General features: G+C 53.3%; 5 protein-coding genes across 5 annotated transcripts; 1 reads left to right on the top strand and 4 right to left on the bottom strand.

Annotated features, from left to right (window-relative positions):
- Window positions 1-221: 221 nt before the first annotated feature.
- Window positions 222-1,274, bottom strand: MONBRDRAFT_7787 (uncharacterized protein; the record flags this gene model as incomplete). Its single annotated transcript, XM_001745203.1, has 2 exons — window positions 222-371; window positions 477-1,274. The coding sequence occupies 2 exons, from the start codon at window positions 1,272-1,274 to the stop codon at window positions 222-224; spliced, it is 948 nt and encodes a 315-aa protein (XP_001745255.1).
- A 938-nt stretch (window positions 1,275-2,212) lies between these two features.
- On the bottom strand, window positions 2,213-2,971 carry MONBRDRAFT_1775 (uncharacterized protein; the record flags this gene model as incomplete). The annotated part of the gene is made up of 1 exon (XM_001745202.1): window positions 2,213-2,971. A coding segment is annotated over one exon (759 nt), but the record flags the coding sequence as incomplete, so codon positions are not given.
- Window positions 2,972-3,249: 278 nt separating this feature from the next.
- Window positions 3,250-9,184, bottom strand: MONBRDRAFT_7785 (uncharacterized protein; the record flags this gene model as incomplete). Its single annotated transcript, XM_001745201.1, has 15 exons — window positions 3,250-3,627; window positions 3,765-3,927; window positions 4,049-4,213; window positions 4,307-4,377; window positions 4,800-4,836; window positions 5,167-5,245; window positions 5,366-5,418; window positions 5,518-5,636; window positions 6,825-6,968; window positions 7,083-7,305; window positions 7,849-7,989; window positions 8,103-8,219; window positions 8,338-8,535; window positions 8,947-8,996; window positions 9,088-9,184. Coding segments are annotated over 15 exons (2,035 nt in total), but the record flags the coding sequence as incomplete, so codon positions are not given.
- A 362-nt stretch (window positions 9,185-9,546) lies between these two features.
- Window positions 9,547-12,884, top strand: MONBRDRAFT_36868 (uncharacterized protein). The gene is made up of 12 exons (XM_001745361.1): window positions 9,547-9,819; window positions 9,911-10,018; window positions 10,129-10,228; window positions 10,306-10,360; window positions 10,451-10,577; window positions 10,729-11,187; window positions 11,285-11,347; window positions 11,448-11,537; window positions 11,670-11,798; window positions 12,129-12,245; window positions 12,387-12,476; window positions 12,580-12,884. Exons 1-12 carry the CDS (start codon window positions 9,718-9,720, stop codon window positions 12,793-12,795), a joined length of 1,656 nt encoding a protein of 551 aa, XP_001745413.1. The 5' UTR covers window positions 9,547-9,717; the 3' UTR covers window positions 12,796-12,884.
- Window positions 12,885-12,928: 44 nt separating this feature from the next.
- Window positions 12,929-18,129, bottom strand: MONBRDRAFT_18918 (uncharacterized protein). Its single transcript, XM_001745200.1, has 22 exons — window positions 17,802-18,129; window positions 17,603-17,712; window positions 17,385-17,505; window positions 17,237-17,305; window positions 17,101-17,168; window positions 16,979-17,015; window positions 16,782-16,854; window positions 16,553-16,692; window positions 16,325-16,384; window positions 15,895-16,218; window positions 15,589-15,768; window positions 15,406-15,503; window positions 15,124-15,321; window positions 14,849-15,020; window positions 14,545-14,613; window positions 14,347-14,445; window positions 14,166-14,249; window positions 13,953-14,079; window positions 13,795-13,869; window positions 13,584-13,684; window positions 13,282-13,488; window positions 12,929-13,202 (listed from the first exon to the last, which is right to left on the bottom strand). The coding sequence occupies exons 1-22, from the start codon at window positions 17,922-17,924 to the stop codon at window positions 13,017-13,019; spliced, it is 2,721 nt and encodes a 906-aa protein (XP_001745252.1). The 5' UTR covers window positions 17,925-18,129; the 3' UTR covers window positions 12,929-13,016.
- Between the last annotated feature and the right edge of the window lie 114 nt (window positions 18,130-18,243).

Genomic DNA, 18,243 nt, shown 5'->3' with positions numbered 1-18,243 from the left:
GGGACGAAAAATCACAGCGGAAAGCAAAACATGTTGCACAATCCCATTTTCAATTTGTTTCGGGAACATCACAACACTTTGGGCCATATTGTTAACTCCCATGATTGTGGGTCGTCCATCTGTTCTTAGGCTGACGTGGGACATGGACGTGGACTTGCTGATCACATGAACTTGACTCGCCGAGAACTACATTGGACTACATGCCACTCTTCTGCCCCTCGCTAGGCGCTGGATTCATCTTCCAAATGCTGCACGCCCACAGCAGCAGCAACGGCTTGTGGCGAGCCGAAGACACCTGTTTGGGGTGGAGTGGCAGGATTTTCCATCCGATCGGAGGAGCAGCTCTCCGACCTCGCTGCGCGAAATTTAGCCTAGACATTTTTTCAAACAACAAAAAACCAAATAAACAATCAGACAAACATGAGACGGTGCGTCTTCTGGAGCCAAGCTAAGGTGCAGCTTGCCCACGCACTAACCTGTGCTTCCAAGATGAGTTTTTCAGCTTCTGTGCGGATATGGCCGCCAGAGTCGCTTGTGTCTGGACCTTCGAGCTCAAGCTCAGCAAGTTGGGAGGCAGCAGCTGTTGCACCAGCTCCAACGTCTGTGCTCGTGTTGTAATTTTCCAGCGTAGGCATGTAGTCCTCGTTATCAGCCAGGGTGACGCCCATGCCATCGTCTACGCCCGCAAGCTCTGCCCCACCAAAGGACAGCATGGTGCGGGTCGTGGTTGCTGTCACCGCCACATCAGTTGCTGCTGTCTGGGCTGCATCAGAGGCAAACGGGTTGGACGGGGACGTCGTGATAAGCTTGGTTGACGTTGTTGACAGCGAAGTGGAGGTAGATGCTGAGGGCTGGCGCTGGGGCATGTCAAATGGGTTACGACGGGACGGGGCAGCTTTGGAGCCGGCAGCCGTAGATGCGAGGCGCCCATCACGACCATTCAGCTGAGTAGTGTAAGCGGTTGTAAGTTTTGATGCAGAGGTAGTATTGCCTGAAGAGTCCCATTGGCCATCTTGACCACCTTGAACAGCACTGAAGCTGGCTTCGGAATGACTGGCACTAGCACTGGCACTGGCACTGGCACTGGCACTGGCGCTGGCGCTGGCACTGGCACTGGCACTAGCACTGTCACTGGCACTGGCACTGGCACTGGCAGAGCCTTGCTGCTCTGCCAAACTTTGAGATATAGCTAGAGCCAATTGCAGTTCCTCCTCCGTCTCATCCTGCTTTGTGGAACTAGCGCCAGACTCGGCCTCAGCAAGGGAGAGTTGCATAGCGAGTTCCAAATCATCCTACGCATTGACAGGCCCGATGAGTCCAACATTATTGGAGACTTTTGGTAGCTCAATGTGGGTAATGTGAACGAGGGTCCGGGGTGGCAGGGAGATACCTCCGCAAGAGCAGCAACGGGCTGATAGCGGCGACCAAGAGCAGCTGAAGCTTGCGTTAAGGCTTCGGAGATGGCCAAACGCGTCTCCTCGGTTTGTTCCATGGTTGCATTGATGAAACAATGGCATACAGATTCATTGCGGTCCTTAACATGGCTGATGAAGGCGGTGAAGCCTGGCGCCTTGAGATTGGCAGGCAATTGCTTGCACATGACTCGCAGGGGGTCGGGCAAAGCCCCAACCTCAAAGTAGCTGATGAGGTTAATTTTATGCAAGAGTCCCATCGGCTGCCCAAGCTCCAAGAGCTCAATGCCAGTCTGGTCGACTCGTAGATTGAGTTGTTTAAAAGCCTGGCACAGCATGGCAGAACAAGCCAAGATGAGGTGAGCCAAGGAGAAAGAGGAAGAAAGCTTTGATGAAAGAGCCGGCTAAACAATGGGTTGTTGAAATGCGGATAGTACCTTCGCCCGTTTGATGACCGCGGTCAGGGCATTGGTGACAACAGATTGGCCACGATCGCGCTTGACTCTTTGGGAGCCAACGTAGTAGACCAGATAATGACGGGGCAGCTCAATCAGCTGTGCTGTTACTGGTAACGAGTCCGCCTTTGACGTCACGGACAGCCCTTCCGTTGAGGCACCGGCCGGTTCTTCGGCACCAGTTGTATCGCTAAGTGACATGGCAAGCGCCAACTCAAACTGTTCCTGCTCCGAGAGTGACTCCATGGTATTTGTCGAATCCGGCTGAGAAGCAGGTTGGGGTGGATTGGCTTTGCGCTCGGCTTGTGCTTGGGCATCGGCCAGCAACTGTTGGATCATGACAGGAATCGCCCGGAAGATAAAGTCGAGTTGATCCACGGCCTGGACCATGAAATTGCGACAATTGCGCAGGCGGCTGATAATGGCCAGCGGCTCGACCGGGTCACGACCTGCCAGCAGCGTTTCAAAGACCGTGTCCAAACAGATAAAGGTGCCAGAACGTCCAACACCAGCGCTGCAGTGTACTATAGGCAGCCCCACCGGCCCTGAGCGTGAGTTGCGTGCATTCCTTTGTGCCTCTCGGAAGCGACGATGGAGCTCCAAAAAGGCCTCGGGGTTGCGAGGGGAACCATGGTCCGGCCACGTGGTCATTTGTAGGTGTACCACCTCTTGCACGCGGTCTTCGTCTTGGTGGTGGATTTCAAACAAACGTCGCGTCACGTTGGGGGACAAAACTTCTTCGCGTCGCCCGTAGACCATCAATGGGCCGTACGTAGCCGAGTGATCAACGGCTGGCCAGTATAGCTCGCACTTGACACGGTTGTTCTCGCGCACTTGAGCCACCATGACAATGGTTCGCGAGGTTTGTTCCCAGGCCATGCGCCAAAAGTCCCCAACCGTGTCGGGCAATGGACCTTGAGAAGCAATGTAGGCTCTTTCCTTTTCGTAGCCCACCACATAGTTGGCATTGATGTAGTCAGAGCCAAGGTGGCCGCCAGCTGCTGCAAGGCTCACGCGGGTGTGATCATATGCAACGATGTCACGGTAGCGTTGCTTGCGAGCATTGACGGCAGCGCGCGAGGCGTTGGCTGAGTGTTGGCGACCGACTGGGGCCAGCTGATTGAAAGCGGCCAGCAGCGTGGCGCGTTCGCTCATTGCACTGGCACTTTGCTGTGCTTGTGCCAGTTGCTGCTGCAGGTACGCAGGGTCCAAAGACGGCAAGGCACTCACATCGGATGACACGGTAGGAGCGGAAGAGCTGGGAGTTGAAGAGCTGTTGGCTCGGCGCAAGGATTGTCGTGGTCCATTGGGATTGCTGGTCGTACGGCGCAGTGAGTTTCGGCCCAAGCTGGCAGCCGTGAGTCCTCCTGGGCCCATGCTACCTGGTCTTGCCTGGGTTGCGCTGGCGGAGTGGCGGACAGAACGGCGCTGGGGCAGACGCTGAGATGATGTGCGAGGGAGCTGCGCAGGCGTGGGTGTCGACGCCCCCAAGACAGGCTCGTCCAGCAGACGAGCCGCATCTCCAAGTAAATTGGCAAGCTGCACGTGTTTGGCATGCTGGGCTTCCTGGGATGGGGTGCGGCCGCGTTTGTTGCGTCGGGTCGTATCGGCACCGTGCTGCACGAGCACGCGAGAGGTAGCCACGTCACCGTTGAGGGCTGCGAGATGCAGCGCCGTGTACCCATTCTTGTCGGCGGCGTTAATGTCCAAGTCATCGCGGCTAGCCTCTTGCACCAGAACTTGAACAACCTTGTTGCGTTCTACATTGGCCAGCACAAAGGAGTTTGTAAGAAAAAGTCATAGCTGCACGTGATGTCAAGTTGAACAAGCCCGCGATGAACGTCCATGGAGAGCAGCGACATTCTGTAGAAGTGATGCTGTCCCCATTATCACATACTATTGCGCGCTGCGGCATGCAGTGGATTTCCTTGAGATGCTGTGGAGGCGATGGAGATTTGCGCTCCGGCGCGCAACAGTCGGGAACAGATCCCGGGATGTCCCATGTCTGAGGCGTAAGTCAGCGGTGTGTTGTTGTTCTTATCCGTCGCGTTCGGGTTGGCCTGCATCCGAGGGAGTTTGTACAGTAACGGGAAAGAAAGAGCATCAGATTCAAACACCCAAATTCAAGTCAAGATGAAACTTTGGAGCTTGATGTCCGAGGCTTTGGTTGTGCCGTCGTACCTTGCCACGAAGAAGTACCTCAACGCACGGGACGTGTCCGGCCCGCGCGGCCTTGTGCAACGCACGATGGCCGCGAAGGTCGGTTGCATCGGGGTGGGCGCCAGCTGTCAAGAGTGCCTGTACGGCCCCTGCGTGGCCGTGATGAGCTGCAAGAAGGATGGGCGGCTGTTTGACAAAGGGAAAGACCTGAATGAGTCGTGACCATGGGCAGTGCAGAACCACCCACAACAATCGCGATTAACAAATGTGCTGACGCACCGGTGGAGAGTTCTTGGCAACCATGCCGTCGGGAATCGTTGCCCCAGCCTGGCATAGCAGGCTGACGATCTCTGCACGACAGGGCGAACAAGAAAGTGCGTACAAACATCAGTCTCGTTTGCACTCGCCACGCATCAAGACCAAGCATAGATGCCATCAGGATACCGGCGTTGCCTCCGACAGCCGCAAGATGGATGCAGGCGACATTATCACGGTTGACTGAGTTGGGGTTGGCACCAAGCTGCAAGAGCATTTTTACCAAACTCGGGCAGCGTCCTAACAACACGTGTGGTCAGCATCCACGTCTCAGATGGGGGCGGCTCCGGGCAGCTCAAAGATCAAGTACCTTGTTGGCACGCTAGAGCCAGGGGTGTGTGACCAGTCGTGTCTTGCCTACATTCCGATACCAGCAATATCAGCAGACGAAAAAAAGGTATGGACCAAGCTAGCGGGACGGGCGTAGTAGAAGCTACTCACGCATCACAGAGCGCACCAGCCTCGACGAGGAGCCGGGCAATGGCAGGGGCCACCTGTCAGGCAAAAGAGAAACCAGTGAGAAAAGCGGAGATTTTGCTTGGTGATAGTGCATGATTTGCGGATGTCAACGAAAACAGATGCGGGAAAGGGCACGGGACGGGCACGGACAAGGACACGTCAACACCACTACAGACCGGCTTTGAGCACACAGCGACACAATGAAGGGGAGACGCCTTTGTCTTGCGTGTAACGGCGTTGACGGAATTGATGCTCTAGTAATTGGTACACAAGCCACGACGGAACAAGCAAGGTAAGTTGAAGCTTCAAAGTCGCCATCGGCTCAAATCGCTACGAGTTCTTGCCCAAGCGACACGTTTTCTCACCTCACGATGCTTTAAGATTTCTTTCACCACGTTCAGGTGGCAGCTGTTACAGGCACAGTGCAACGGCGTCTGACCCTTTCTACAAAGGGAAAAAGTCGAAGCAAACAAGAATGGGATACCTCAAGCATGAGCCGGGAACGTGGTTGGATCGCAGCCGAGGCAGCGCCTTGCACAAGGAAGGAGGGGCACATGAACGCACTGTGTATTGAGAAGGTTCACATCACCGCCAAACTCCAGGAGAACGGCGAGGGCCTGCAAGGGTATAGATCAAAACAGAGAGACATTTAGACGCAGCAGATCAGGGGAGGCTGCATGCAGACTTGAGGCGCCATGTGGCCGATCGCGCCTCACCTCTGCTTGGCCAGCCGAAGCTGCATAGTGAATCGCGCCGTAGCCAGTGCCATCGCGTTGGTCAACTTCTAGGCGTCGGTCAAAATGGCTCAAGATCGAGCGCAGATCTTCCACGCTGCCTGATTCGGCAGCGAACACGTAGTCATCCATGACAAGCGGCTCCTCCCTCTCCTTCCGCCCGAGCTCAAGCGTGCCGGTGTGTCCACACACACACACGCACCGCACGACTCTAATGAATTGTGTGTGTATGTGTGTGAGGCAGAGAGGCGGACTGGCTCGTGCCTGGGAGTCAGAGGGTGGGGGGGAAGGTGCAGAGTCACTTGACAGATTCAAAGGTGGGCACAAGCAAAGGTCAGAGGTAGTGACCGCACGATGACGTCAGCGTAGAGGGAGTTGAACGAACCAACTGTAACTCAGATCACACATGCCATTCTCACTCTGTGACTCTCTTTCTCTCTCTCTCTCTCTTGCTTTCTTCTCTTCTTCTATCTATCTGACATAATCGGATGGAGCTTTGATCACATGAATTCATCTCTTCATCCGCCCACCAGAGCCCTCACAGGCGAGGGGTGTGCAGCTCCAGGCAAAAGGGCAGAGAAACACAAGAACGTATCAGAAACAAGGGGTAAAAAAAAAAGAACAATAGACATCAAAGCAGAAAGGCGGACGGTCGATGCCTGTGCCTGTTGTGCACGACATTGCCTTGACCATGCCATGCATTTTTTATGTGCAGCATACCACCGTCTGGATCAGGCCCTTCAGTTGAGAGGGGGGATGGTGCCCGAGCAGCGTGGCGAATCGGGCGTCAAGACCTTGCAGATGGCTTGGGCAACCTGTGATCACCCATTCCTCATAGTGTAAGCCCAAAGAATACGAGACAACGACCCAAAAAAGAGAAAAAAAAAAAAAAAAGTCGGCGGGCCTTGATGAAGCCACAGGGGTGTCAACAGACCTGAGTGGGAGTTGCTTGATCCGTGGAGTTGGTTTCCTTGAACATCTCCCAGAAAAAGCCGCCGCCCAAAGGCTGCTGCGTCTCAGAGATGATGGACTCCAGTTCCGACTGGATGCCATCCATTGCCAAGGGGCAACAAAAACAAGTGAGTGTTTCCTCTCTCTCTGCCATAACAATTCTCAAAACCCGAGACACAAAAAACTGAGAACGCATGTGTGAGCTCACCATGGTCAGAGGCAATTGATGGGTGGGGTCGTGATCGGGGGCCGGGTCTGTAGAAGGCAAGCGTGCAAAAGTCAGACATTGGTGGAAAAAAAATGCACGGAGCTGAGGAAGGGAGCAGATGCAAACGTACACGCTGGGGTGCCAACTTCGTAGCCCACAAAAGCCGGAATCTGGGCCTGCGAGTAAGTCTGCATGTAGAATTGCACCTGTTGGCTCAGAGTGCACACGTTGTCTTGGGGGCACTCGTGGAATTGAGGGTTGTCTGACAGATCGTCTACGAAACAAAGCGGGCCACCGCATCATGTCAACGCTGGTTCACGCAGCACCAGTGGCTGCATAGTGGCGCGCTGAGGTAGATTACACGATAAAACGTGTGGTGTAAACATACAAGTCATCACGTTGATGCCGCCTGCGTTGGGACCGGTGCTCATAAAGTCAATCACGTCGGGGAACCACTGCTTGGCCCAGTACCACACGCCCTTGAGGTTGCCACCCCACCAGGCAGTCGACCAGGCACCGACCGCCGACGCAGCCGTTGAGAGCTTGAGATCCGGCTTGATGTTGCTGATGTGGATCATGAGCGTCTTGGCAATGGCCGTGTACTTGTAAACCTGGGTATGATATAATACAGTGGAAGTATGGCGGTGAGCATGGCAAAAAGTGGGCACTGGCCCGCGTCATCACAATGTGGGGCATACGGTTTGAGGGAGCGCCCAAGGTCCCGACTCCGAGTTGCCAAGCTTGAAGTAGTCCGCATGCCAAAACTCTAACATCGCATCATCGTCGTTAACTCAAGACCGAAGGCACCGCCAAGGCCAGGTCCTTTTTGCTCGGCTATGGTCGTGGAGAGAACCACGTTGTCGCACCTTCGTAATCGAGATCAATGCCATCCACCGAAAGGTCGTTGGCCAAGTTGACAAAATCCTGCAACGCGGCATGCAGATATGAGGTGACCAGTCGTCACCGCGGTGGCTGATCTAATTGGACGGGTTGTCGGGGCGGGACATACTTCATAGGGATCCGTGCCAGCGGCCATGAAAAAGCCATCGCCCGGGACCAGAGTCTGATGCAGTACAACAGCCAATAATGCACACGTGTTGAGAAAGCGAACCATGTTTAATCCGCCAACTGGTGAGGTTTGTGACGGAACGGACCGCAATGCCTGTCTTGGAGTCAACAAAAGTTGAGCCTGGAGATAGCTCTGGGTGCCATTCGGGTGTCACATTCTGCGTCGTGCTTGTGACGTATTGGATGGCCTGCTGCCACACGCTCGAGTGGTTGACCTCGGGGAAAATCTGCAGAGGTGGGAAGAATCGACGGGGCGTGAGACTTGGCTCTGGGCCAACCAGTCAGGCTTTTGAGACTTAAGGGTTACACAGTCGAGCGCGAGTCCAGAAAAGGTTCTCACCGAAAAGCTTAAGAGTGTCGTGTTCTCGGACGGAGGTTCGCACACGTAGCAGTATTGGGTGTCGCTCTTGCAGCCATCCAAAGAGCCGCTGCCAAACTTGTTGATTTTCCAGTAGTTCTGCAGATGTGACAGAGAGGGAGAACACATCAGCGTCAAATGAGAAGTGTGATTCGTAAACTTAATGAGCGGGGTTACACTGTGTACGGCTTGCAAGGGTGTTGGCATGGCGACTTACGGGAGTATTGGGGCCGTAGCCGCCAACGGAATAGCGCATGTACATGTAGGGGTAGCAGTTGTAGTTCCAGCCGCCCATGGAGAGGAACACCTCGACACCAGCCTGGCGGAGCTTGAGGATGGAATCCTCAAGCTGAGCGTAACCGAAATCACCTGAGTTGGACACATTCAGGCCAGCGCGCTCCAGCGTCTTGCTGCCCTGCAGAAAGGTAATCCCAAATAAAATTTTATAAAAAAAAAAAATACAAAAAAAAAAAAAACAACAACGAATGAATGGTGGATAAAGCAGCGCGAGAGAAGGGGGGGGGAGGTGTGGCATTCCAACGGATAAGCCAGTAGAGGCACCGCCGCAGCCGGAGATCCTCCGTAAAAACGAAAACCAGAAAAACCGACCGCCTTGTAAGACATGGTCGGAGAGAAGAAGCTGATGATGACACGATTGACAGGTAGGTTGTTGGCGTTGTTGGCGAGGTCCGCGAGTTCCTAGTCCCATAGGCACAGCCAAAGTGACCGCAACACGACATGCTGTTTGATGACGGCAAAGCCACTCTCTTGTGCCCATGCACGCGCCTTCTTGTTGCAAGACGGACATCATGGAGCACTGACTGACCTCGAGGCCAAGAACGCGGCCATTGCGAGCGCCGTTGAGCAGGATGTAGCCTGCGAAGTTGCGTGGTTTACAGTTGAGATAGACAGAGCCTGAGCTACTTCCAAGCTAAGATCCACCCCAACGCCCTAGCTACGCACATACCCGAGATGTACTTCTGTTCCTGAGCAGCAGCGCCGTTCAGGGTCACAAGCAAGGCCAGGGCCACAACGCCGAGGGTGGCTGAGAGGCGGGCGTGCATCTTCCTGATCTGATGGTGTGGGGGAACAGCCAAGAAAAACTGAGCAGTTTGTGCAGAAGATCGTGAAGAAATTGTAGCGCGCGCCGAAATCATAAGAAAGCCTTTACAAACCAGTCATCAGGTTCATGTAGCATATCTTAGTGTTCAGGCAGATCAGATCATGAGCAAGTTCTTGTTTCACAAGCCATCTCTCCACGCTCCTCCCAAAGTGTGAATAATGAGACACTTCACCCCATGAGCTCCAAATGTTTATTTCCAAGAGAACTTTTTAAAAAAGCCAATTTTTTTTTTTTTTTTTTTATTCTCTCTCTCTCTCTCTCTCTCTCTTTTTTTTATTTTATTTTTTTTCGGACGAAACGGCAGCGCGCGTTGGAGTCGCGTCGTGAAGGAAGGAAGCCCTCACTCGAGGCCATCACCTCGAGAGTAAAGACAAGGAAGAGCATTCGGATCAGACGGATAGTTGGTACAAGAGCCGAAAAGAGTATTCTTTCCGTGGTGCATCTTTGACGTCGTGCCTCCCTCGTCAAGCCAAGATGGCTTCGACCAGCGGAGCCCCGGTTCTGATCCTCATCCCGGTGGCTACGCCTGGCCGAACTGAGATTCGTCGGGAGATTGTGCTCAAATATGCTCAAAAGGTGCGCGTGGCTGGTGCCCTGGGGTGGTACAGCTACAGTTTGTGTAGCAGCATGTGTTGTGTTCATCATTGGTGTTTGTTTGGCCGTGCAGGTTGGACGTGCTGTGCCAAACAAGGCCAAGCCTGCCAAGGACAATGCAGTATTTGACAGCAAAGTTCTTTCGCGCAGTCATGCTGAAATCTGGGCCGATGACAACAAGGTTTGGGGTCGCAGCTTGCTTCACCAAAGCCAAAAGAACACATCGAACCACTGCCGATGCCTGGTGCCCTAGCTCACTGGTCTGCGCTCTTGCATTTTTCAACGCAAAAGGTTTTCATCAGGGACACCAAGAGTAGTAATGGCACTTATGTCAACGATGAGCGCCTCAGCCCTGGTGGCATGGAGTCAGCCCCGCGTCAGCTTAAAACCGGTGTGGACTTGATGGTCCTGCGTCTTTTTCAACTTCCGATGGATGCTAACGCCAGCATTTTTCTCTCACCCGACTAGGTGACAAGTTGAGGCTGGGTGTCGATGTTGTCGAAAACAATACTGCCGCCCACAAGTAGGTCCATCTTCTGGCCACGATGCCATAGCCTGTGTCTTGTGCAGTCTCGTGCGATCACGGTGCATCATGTTTGTTGTTCCTGCTCAGGTGTGTGGTTCTTGAAGTCGTGGTGAAAGGCGATGACGCCTCAATCTCGCGGCAACAGGTTTTGCAAGCCTTGCAAACTCCGATTGAGGTTCTCGAAACCCTTGATGCCCTGGAGCTGATTGAACAGGTGTGTCTGTTTTCTTGTGGTTAGGGTCCAGACCATGCCCTCACGCCATGCGCTTTCTGTCTCCCTGGCTCATTTTGTTCTTAATATGTATGTATTATATATATATTTATATCTATATTTTTCTTGGCTCTCAATCGCTTGTTTCCCACAGATCAAGGCCATGCAGGAAGCACATGTTCAGCAGCAAACCCTTCTGAGCCAGCTGCAGGCCAAGGTACAAGCAGCCGAAGACGCGGAATCAAGTATTGCTGGCCGCCTCGCCACCTTGCAGAGCGAGTTTACGCAAATGGCCAAGATCGCAGCTACCTACTTCCAGGTCTGTGACCTTTTTTCGCCTTGCGAAGCGTGGGCGGCCTTTGAGGAATCCCGATTTCAAATTTTGCCAATTTCACTTTGTGCAATTCCGATCAAACGTCCTCTGGGGACGTGGATGCAACAGAAACTTGTCGATCAAGACCGGCTTGTGGCGCGCATGGACCTGCTCAACGAGCAAATCCAGTTTTATCAAAAGCGGTGCCACGATCTGGCAAACGAGCCCAAGACTGAATCCGAGGTCAAACCGGTGCCCGACATTATGGAAAACGCCAACGAACGCGTTCAAAAGGCTCAAGTAAGCCCTGAACACTTTGTGATTCGACCAAGTAGCTGTTTCGCATGGGTTGATGCACGCCCGCCTGTTCGCATGGCTGTCGTCTCTGCTTCCATAGCGTGCTGCTCAGGAAGCTATGAACATGAGAAACTCGTGCATGACCATGCTTGACGCCTGCAAGGTATGCCTAGCGGCATCGCAAGCATGCCCAAGGGCAACTCAGCCACCCGAACAATGGCTGGTGTGCATGCTTATGGTTTGGTGGTCCGGCGTCCTGACAGGCTCAACTGCAACACGCCGAGACGGAAGTGGAGACAGAGAAACGCAAGGCCCAGGATGCTGAGAAGAAATTTCGCGGAGAGCGCAATGAGGTAGGGGCTCACTTTTCACCTTTGCTTCCAACTGTCAAAATCAAACCCTGTGCTGCGATATCGAAGCCCCCCAAGCAGGAGTGATCCTGACAAAGATTTTTGCCTTGCTGCCTGCGTTCCGTGGGATCACAGTTGCTCAGCCAGATTGAGAAACTCCGCACAACATTTTCCACCCTAGAAAAAGCCACCGTCACTCCAGAGCAGTTGGAGGCACTCCGGCAGGCCCTCGGTGATGCTCAGTATGCGCAAGAGGAGGAAAGGGTAAGGTTGGCAGAGGCGCGTCGAGGGTCACCTTCTTCCATCATTCATATGTCATTGATTCACCCCGCCTTTTTGTCGAGTCCCGCAGACTCGCGCAAATAGCCTGCAGGAGAAGCTGGACGAGGTCCAAGCAGAGACCAGCCGACTACAATCAGCGCTGGGGGCCAAGCAAAACGATCTGGAGACAGTGCAGATGAAACTGGTTGGATACTTTTGCTTTGCAATATTTCTTCGTCATTTGCTTTCTGCGACATGTCTGATCTGTAGCCGGTGCCCTCATGAAGCAAGCGACCTGTCTTGTGTGTGTGTTTTTCTTTTTTTTTTTTAAAGGATGAAGCTGAGCTACAGACCAATGTCCTGCAGCAAGAAATCGACACGCTAAAGGCTTCCCTTGAGAAGGATCATAGCGAGAAAGACCAACTGCACACGGATCTGCAAGCCTCACAGGTGACCCTTGCGCACGCAGCTCGGACCGTTTTGGAGGGCAACACGCTTTCACTGATCCCAACTTGCGATAACCTTTTTTTTTTTTTTTTTTTTTTTTTTTTTTTTTTTTTTTTTTTTTTTTTTTTTTGCTTTGGACAATAGGATGCAAGCAAGCAAATGCATGAAGAGCTGGACTTTCTGCGTGCCAGTCAAGTTTCCCTTCAACGCCAGCAAGAAGAGTCATCGACAAAGGTTGGTTTTTAAAACCTAGCTCTGGCTTACATTGAGGCCCTGGTTGGCATTGTATCCTGGCACGATGTCCACGCCCTCAAGTTTTGTGCTTTGGTGCTTGCAGGTTGACGAGATGCTTGTTCAAGAACAGCGGCTTCGGGAGCAGTTACAGGCCACAAACGATGCTCACTCCAAGCAAAGTCGCATGCTTGGCCGCATGCAAGAGAAGGTCACGCTTTACATGCGCGCTGCCATTGGCAGTGGCGCGTTGGCCTTGATCTCTATTGTCTGGGCTCTCTATGCGAGCCTGCCCAGCGGTGAGCCCATCGAACCGCTGTAAGGTCTTGAATCACAATACCATGTCGGACATGGGGTGCCACCCACACTCTGGTTAGAGTGCGTCTCGTTTAATTGACAAAGCTTCTGGCTATTTAAGGACTTGAGTCGGATGTGTTTGATTGAACACAAACAGAAGCTCTTGCATGTCAATTTGATAAAACTACAGCAGCTTGTCTGGCAACAGTCCGCACAACCGCGTTTCGATGCTGAACAATGCAAGCACTACTGGGCAGCACCCATTGCAATGGCACTCCAGGTCGCAGTGAGAGTCGAGTGTTGCTCCGCTGGAAGCCAAAGGGCCAACGGCTTGAGCAGAAAGTGACTGTCCTGTTTCAGGCGTGCCAGAAGCTTCCTTCGCGAGTCGACATCGTGATCAATCAGAGGCTGCAACAAAGCGACAATGCGTTCCTAGGAAGTGTGCGCGGCAACGGCAAAGCAGTCAGACTCTGGAGTTACACGCAAGGGCACGGTTCCTTTTACCCCGTACCTTGGACCAAGGCTTGAGCAGAATGTCTGGTTTGTTGCGCAGATAAGGCGTCAGTGCTTTCAGTTCCGGCAAGACTTCGCCGGCCAAGAGAGCGCGCGCAAACAACTTGAAACGTTCTGGGGAACTGGGGTAGGAGACATCTGTTGGAGGCAAAGGCCAGCGGTGTGGACCAAAGGTACCCCTCTGGAAGCATCGAACATCGTCGCGCTGTCGAATTTGACATGAGCTGAAACGTTACACGCAATAGTGCGATCCGCGACTCCTCACAACCAGCTGCTTCAGAGCAGCGCCACTCCACTCACCTCGGCATCATAATGTGGCTCTGGCTGAGGCAAAGGCTTGCCAAAATCGCAACTCTGCGGAGCAAGCCGAGCCAACCAGGCTCGATCAATCATGGCACAGCCTAAGAAGGATGATCCGGTTATGGACGTGAGTAAAAGGCTGCAATTCATTGTATTGTGCCTGCCTGGTGGGCGTCAACCAAGCACCGGGCGACAAGGAGTTACAAGATACCTTGCATGTATGTGCGCTTGGTGCCTTGGCGCAAGGACATGAACACGATAAACTCTGGGTTTGAGTCGCGCATTGCTGCCAATGACAAACAGGGTGAGACGTCTTGATAGAGATGCAAAAGAAGATGAAGACGTTTGTACCCTGTGCTTGAAGCTTACAAGATTGACGTTCAATGTACACCGGTTCTGGCACCTTGGTGCAAATGTATGGCTTCATGGGATCATCAGCACGACTAGCGTCGGCGTCAAGACGAGCGACGTGATCTGGAAAAGCAGCCAAGATGATCTGAAAGTAAAGAGACAGGGTGCCGTGAATCCAAAGCCAAGCCCTGGCCCCAAAAGTCAAAACAGGTCACGTTGTTCGCCACAGACCTGGCGAACCGTTTCCAGCTGAGCTGCGGTCGGGGGCTGCAATGGTGGCAGGCTACGCGTCTTTGTGTCTTCGGCCTGCTCGGCCTGCTCCTCGCCCCAGACCAGCCCGGCTAAAGTCAGGCCCGCAAACAATGAGTTGAAGATGCAAAGATTCAGGCATGGCACTGAGCAAGTGGGACACTTGTGTGTCGAGCAACTCACCTTGACGATCCAGCTGCTCACGCAGCTTGTTGATTTCAACGATGGCTTTGTGGCGCAACAGCATTTTCTCGCAAAATGACTCAAGATCGCGGCCCTGTGAAAGTTCTGCAAAAGACAGGCCACCCCGCACCGGCGGCGCAATGAGACCCGCCAGCTGTCTCCGCGTCGCTAAAAGCACAAACTGCGAGCACGCACCAAAGTCACAGGCCCCCACCGCCGCGAGCAACGTTGCGGCATCAGCACCACCCTATTGATTCAGCGCATCCGATGTCAGTCGCCGCTGACGGCGGGGTAATGTGATGACAGCAGGTTGAGGGCTCAGAATTGAAGAAAGCCCAAAACATGAGCGTGCGTACCTTGACTCCAGCCAATCGCCAATTGGCAAGGGCCTCGCGCACGTTTGGCCGCATGGATGAAGTTGCGTCTCCCGGCATATCATCATCCACAAGCCCCGCCAGCGAGTAGTTGATGACATTCTACACGCCAAGCGCCCGTGAGTGGAAAACAGATGTGCTTGCGTGTGCAGCGGGCAGGAAGAGCTCCACCATGCGCACTTTGACAGTCAAGCAGGCGACAACAGCAGCAATGTAATCAAAGCATTTATAATGCCGAGCCAACGTGAGCATTTTGGCAAAGCGCGGGGCCACAGGCAATCTACGTCGCGAGTTGAAGATTGTTGAGTTGTATGAGCAGGCTTGAGCACAAAGGCAAGCAAGCGGCAGAGCCCAACAGAGGAAGAGAGCCAATGTCAACGTACTGAGCCATGGCTTTCCCCAGTGTGGTAATCTTGCCATCATCTTGAAGAGCATTCAGTTGGCGAAGCAGCTTCTCGGCACGCTGAAGTGCAATTTGAGCAGGAGGTGTCGGGAAGGGAAAGTTAACGACCTTCTCAATGCCCATGGCCTTCATTTGAAGCACCAAGCCATCGGCAGGCAGCTTGCAAATTTCCGGCTCGCTGCAAGATGGAATCATTGACCAAAGGGTCACAGAGATGAGAATAATAGAGCAGGTTATCAACAGGCAAGCAAAGAGTACAGACCTAAACTTTTGAAAGTCGTGCTGAAAAACGGCTGATGAATAGAGGCGATAACAGTGGCCGGGGCCAACACGACCGGCGCGTCCAGCTCGCTGGGCTGCCTGTCAAATGAGGCACAAGGCGTGAATAAGCGCTGGTGTCACAAGAATGAAACCCAAGACGTTTGAGGCCAGCCAAAATACGTACAGAGGCCTGCGACGTCCAGGAGACGTCGAAGCGCTGTACGCCCGTGTATTCGTCAAACAGAAGATCCTTGACCAGGCCCGTGTCAACCACGTAGCGCATGTTAGGGATGGTCAGCGACGTTTCGGCGACGTTTGTCGCGACCACGCACAGGCGATGGCCCGGCGGGGGTGGCGCAAACACCTGGCAAAATCAAATTGACGGACAAATGAACCAGATTTCCTAGCGAGCGACAGCAAAAAAAGTGCAAAAAGACAAGCACGCACACTTTGGTCGACCTAGCGCGCGCACACACACACGCACACCCACCTTGGCTTGCATCTTTGCAGGAAGAGCGGCATAGAGCGGGAGAACATAAAGGGGTTCAGCAGCGCCTTCGGTGACAGAGAAAGCCCCGGGCTTGGCACCGTCATGAGACCTTTCGCGACCGACGCTCTCATCCTCGTCCATGTCCTCTTCCTCGCCTTCGGACGCATCCTCGTCACCGGGCAGAGCGCCCGAGAATTCAACCTCGGTATCAACATCTTTCACCTCTACAGTCTCTGCCTCAACTTTGGGCGAGGCAACCTTTGCGGGTGTCGAGCGCGATGGAAACGCTTCTCGCAGTCGTCGGCAAACGTCCAAGATCTCCGACTAAGTTGATCGGGGTGACAGGGAAAGGGGAAAGGAATGATCCAAAATCAATGCGAGTGAGTCCTTGCGGCAGGGTCGAGTCACAGCAAGAGTATGGTATGCTTACTTGGCCTGTCATGAAGACAAGAATGCCTCCGGCAGGGAGACGGCGATGTACTTGTGAAACCTGATATGACCAGAGACAAACGATGAAATGAGCGCGAACAATGCGCGACACACACACACACACACACACACACACACACACACACACACACACACACACACACACACACACACAAGAAAAAAAAAAAAAAGAGAGAGTATAAACGACTTTGCCTGGGGCAGGACGTACCTTCTTGACGACAGCAGCTGTGGGATCGCTGTCGACAAGCGTGTGCTTGGCAAAATGTACGGTCACGGGATATTGTCGTGCATCAACATGAATAACGGGGAGCGTCATGGTGGGAAACAATCGCTGATTCTTGACAAAATCTGTAAACATGTGCAGCCACCCAGATTGATGAGTTCACTGAGGGGATCATGCCAACAAAGTTTTGTTTTTGTCGATGCGCCAAACTTACCCTCAACGCGAAGCGTAGCAGACATGATAATAAGCTTCAGCGGTGGAGTACGGCGACTTTCAGGCACATTGTTCTTCTATTGCCATGTCATGCCAAGAATGAATCCATCGCCGAAAGCAAAGCCGTCATTGAATGGCTGTCAGAAGCGAGTCACATACAACATCGTTGTCGTGCATCTGACGTCGAAGAGGAACCACTCGAGATAGCAAACCAATCAAAACGTCCGTGTGCATGCTAGAATAAGGTGGCAGACCCAATGAGTGGGGTTTGACAAACGACCCCTGAATAGCCAGATTACAAGACTTTTTGCAGATCTTACCTGCGTTCGTGCGCCTCATCAATGACAACTGCGGTGTAACGACGCAGAGCAAAGTCTGATTCAATTTCCTGTCATGCACCGAGCAAGTGTCAGCGTTGCGGTACGCTAAGAGAGCTAGGCTGCAGAGAGCACGCACCTTTTGCAAAACACCATCGGTCATGAACTTGATCTTGGTCATTCGAGTGGCTGTACTCTCATAACGGATCTGAAACACAAGAAGGTGCAAATAAGTTTTGAAACCTGATAAATAAACGAGAAGGCCAAACGGGAAGTTCGGGACCAACTTGATAAGAAACTTCTTTGTCAGAGAGATTGAGCTCGTGTGCAACTCGCTGGGACACGCTCATGGCGGCGATTCGGCGCGGTTCGGTGACGGCAATTTGCTGAGATTGGCCTTCATGCTCGCTGATAAAAAGTGGCAAGCGGCAGAGCAGAGTGAGGCACCATTGCGCTGCATGACCATGGCACAGGGGAAAGAGACCGTTGGCTTGCGAATGCGTACCCTGTGCAATAGCCGGCTTCATAGAGAAATTGGGGCACCTGAGTGGTTTTTCCCGAGCCCGTTTCACCGCAAATGACGACCACGTCGCTCTCGTCCAGAGCCTCGAGGATCTGGAGCGAAGAGTCAACGCAAACCACAACGCGGCTGTCAGCCTAGAAAAACTATGAATGTGAATCAACGCCCTGCAAAAGGTACAAACCCGGTATTCCTCTTTCATGATGGGCAGGTCAGCGCGAGACTCTACAATCTCAGGCAATCGATTGACGGTGACAGCGCTCTCATGAAACTGGCGTGCGCGCTTGCGGAGGGCCGCCTCGCGCATCAGGTCGCGAGCCGATGGCCCATCCTTGCGGGCTTGTGCCAAGGCCTGACGATAGGCTAGAGGATCAAAGGGCTTATTGGGAACGTTTGGTTCATTGGCGCTATCCCCCGCGTCTTCATCTTCGATGGCCTCGGATGATGCACCGGCGCCGACGTCTTCAGCAAGAGCAGTCTCGACTTCATCTTCGCCACCCGAGACACTGACATCGTCGTCGGATTCAGACTCGTTTTCAGCAGTGTCATCTCGCTGCTCGCGGGCAACATTGAGTGAAATGTGACCTCGCTGGCGGGCATCGCGATCGGCTTGGCGAGGCTTGGCC

The sequence above is a fragment of the Monosiga brevicollis genome, genomic scaffold (genome assembly GCF_000002865.3).
Source record: "Monosiga brevicollis MX1 MONBRscaffold_8 genomic scaffold, whole genome shotgun sequence".
NCBI classification, from domain to species: Eukaryota; class Choanoflagellata; order Craspedida; family Salpingoecidae; genus Monosiga; species Monosiga brevicollis.
Note: the sequence above shows the minus strand (reverse complement) of the source record. Positions and strands in the feature narration are given on the sequence as shown.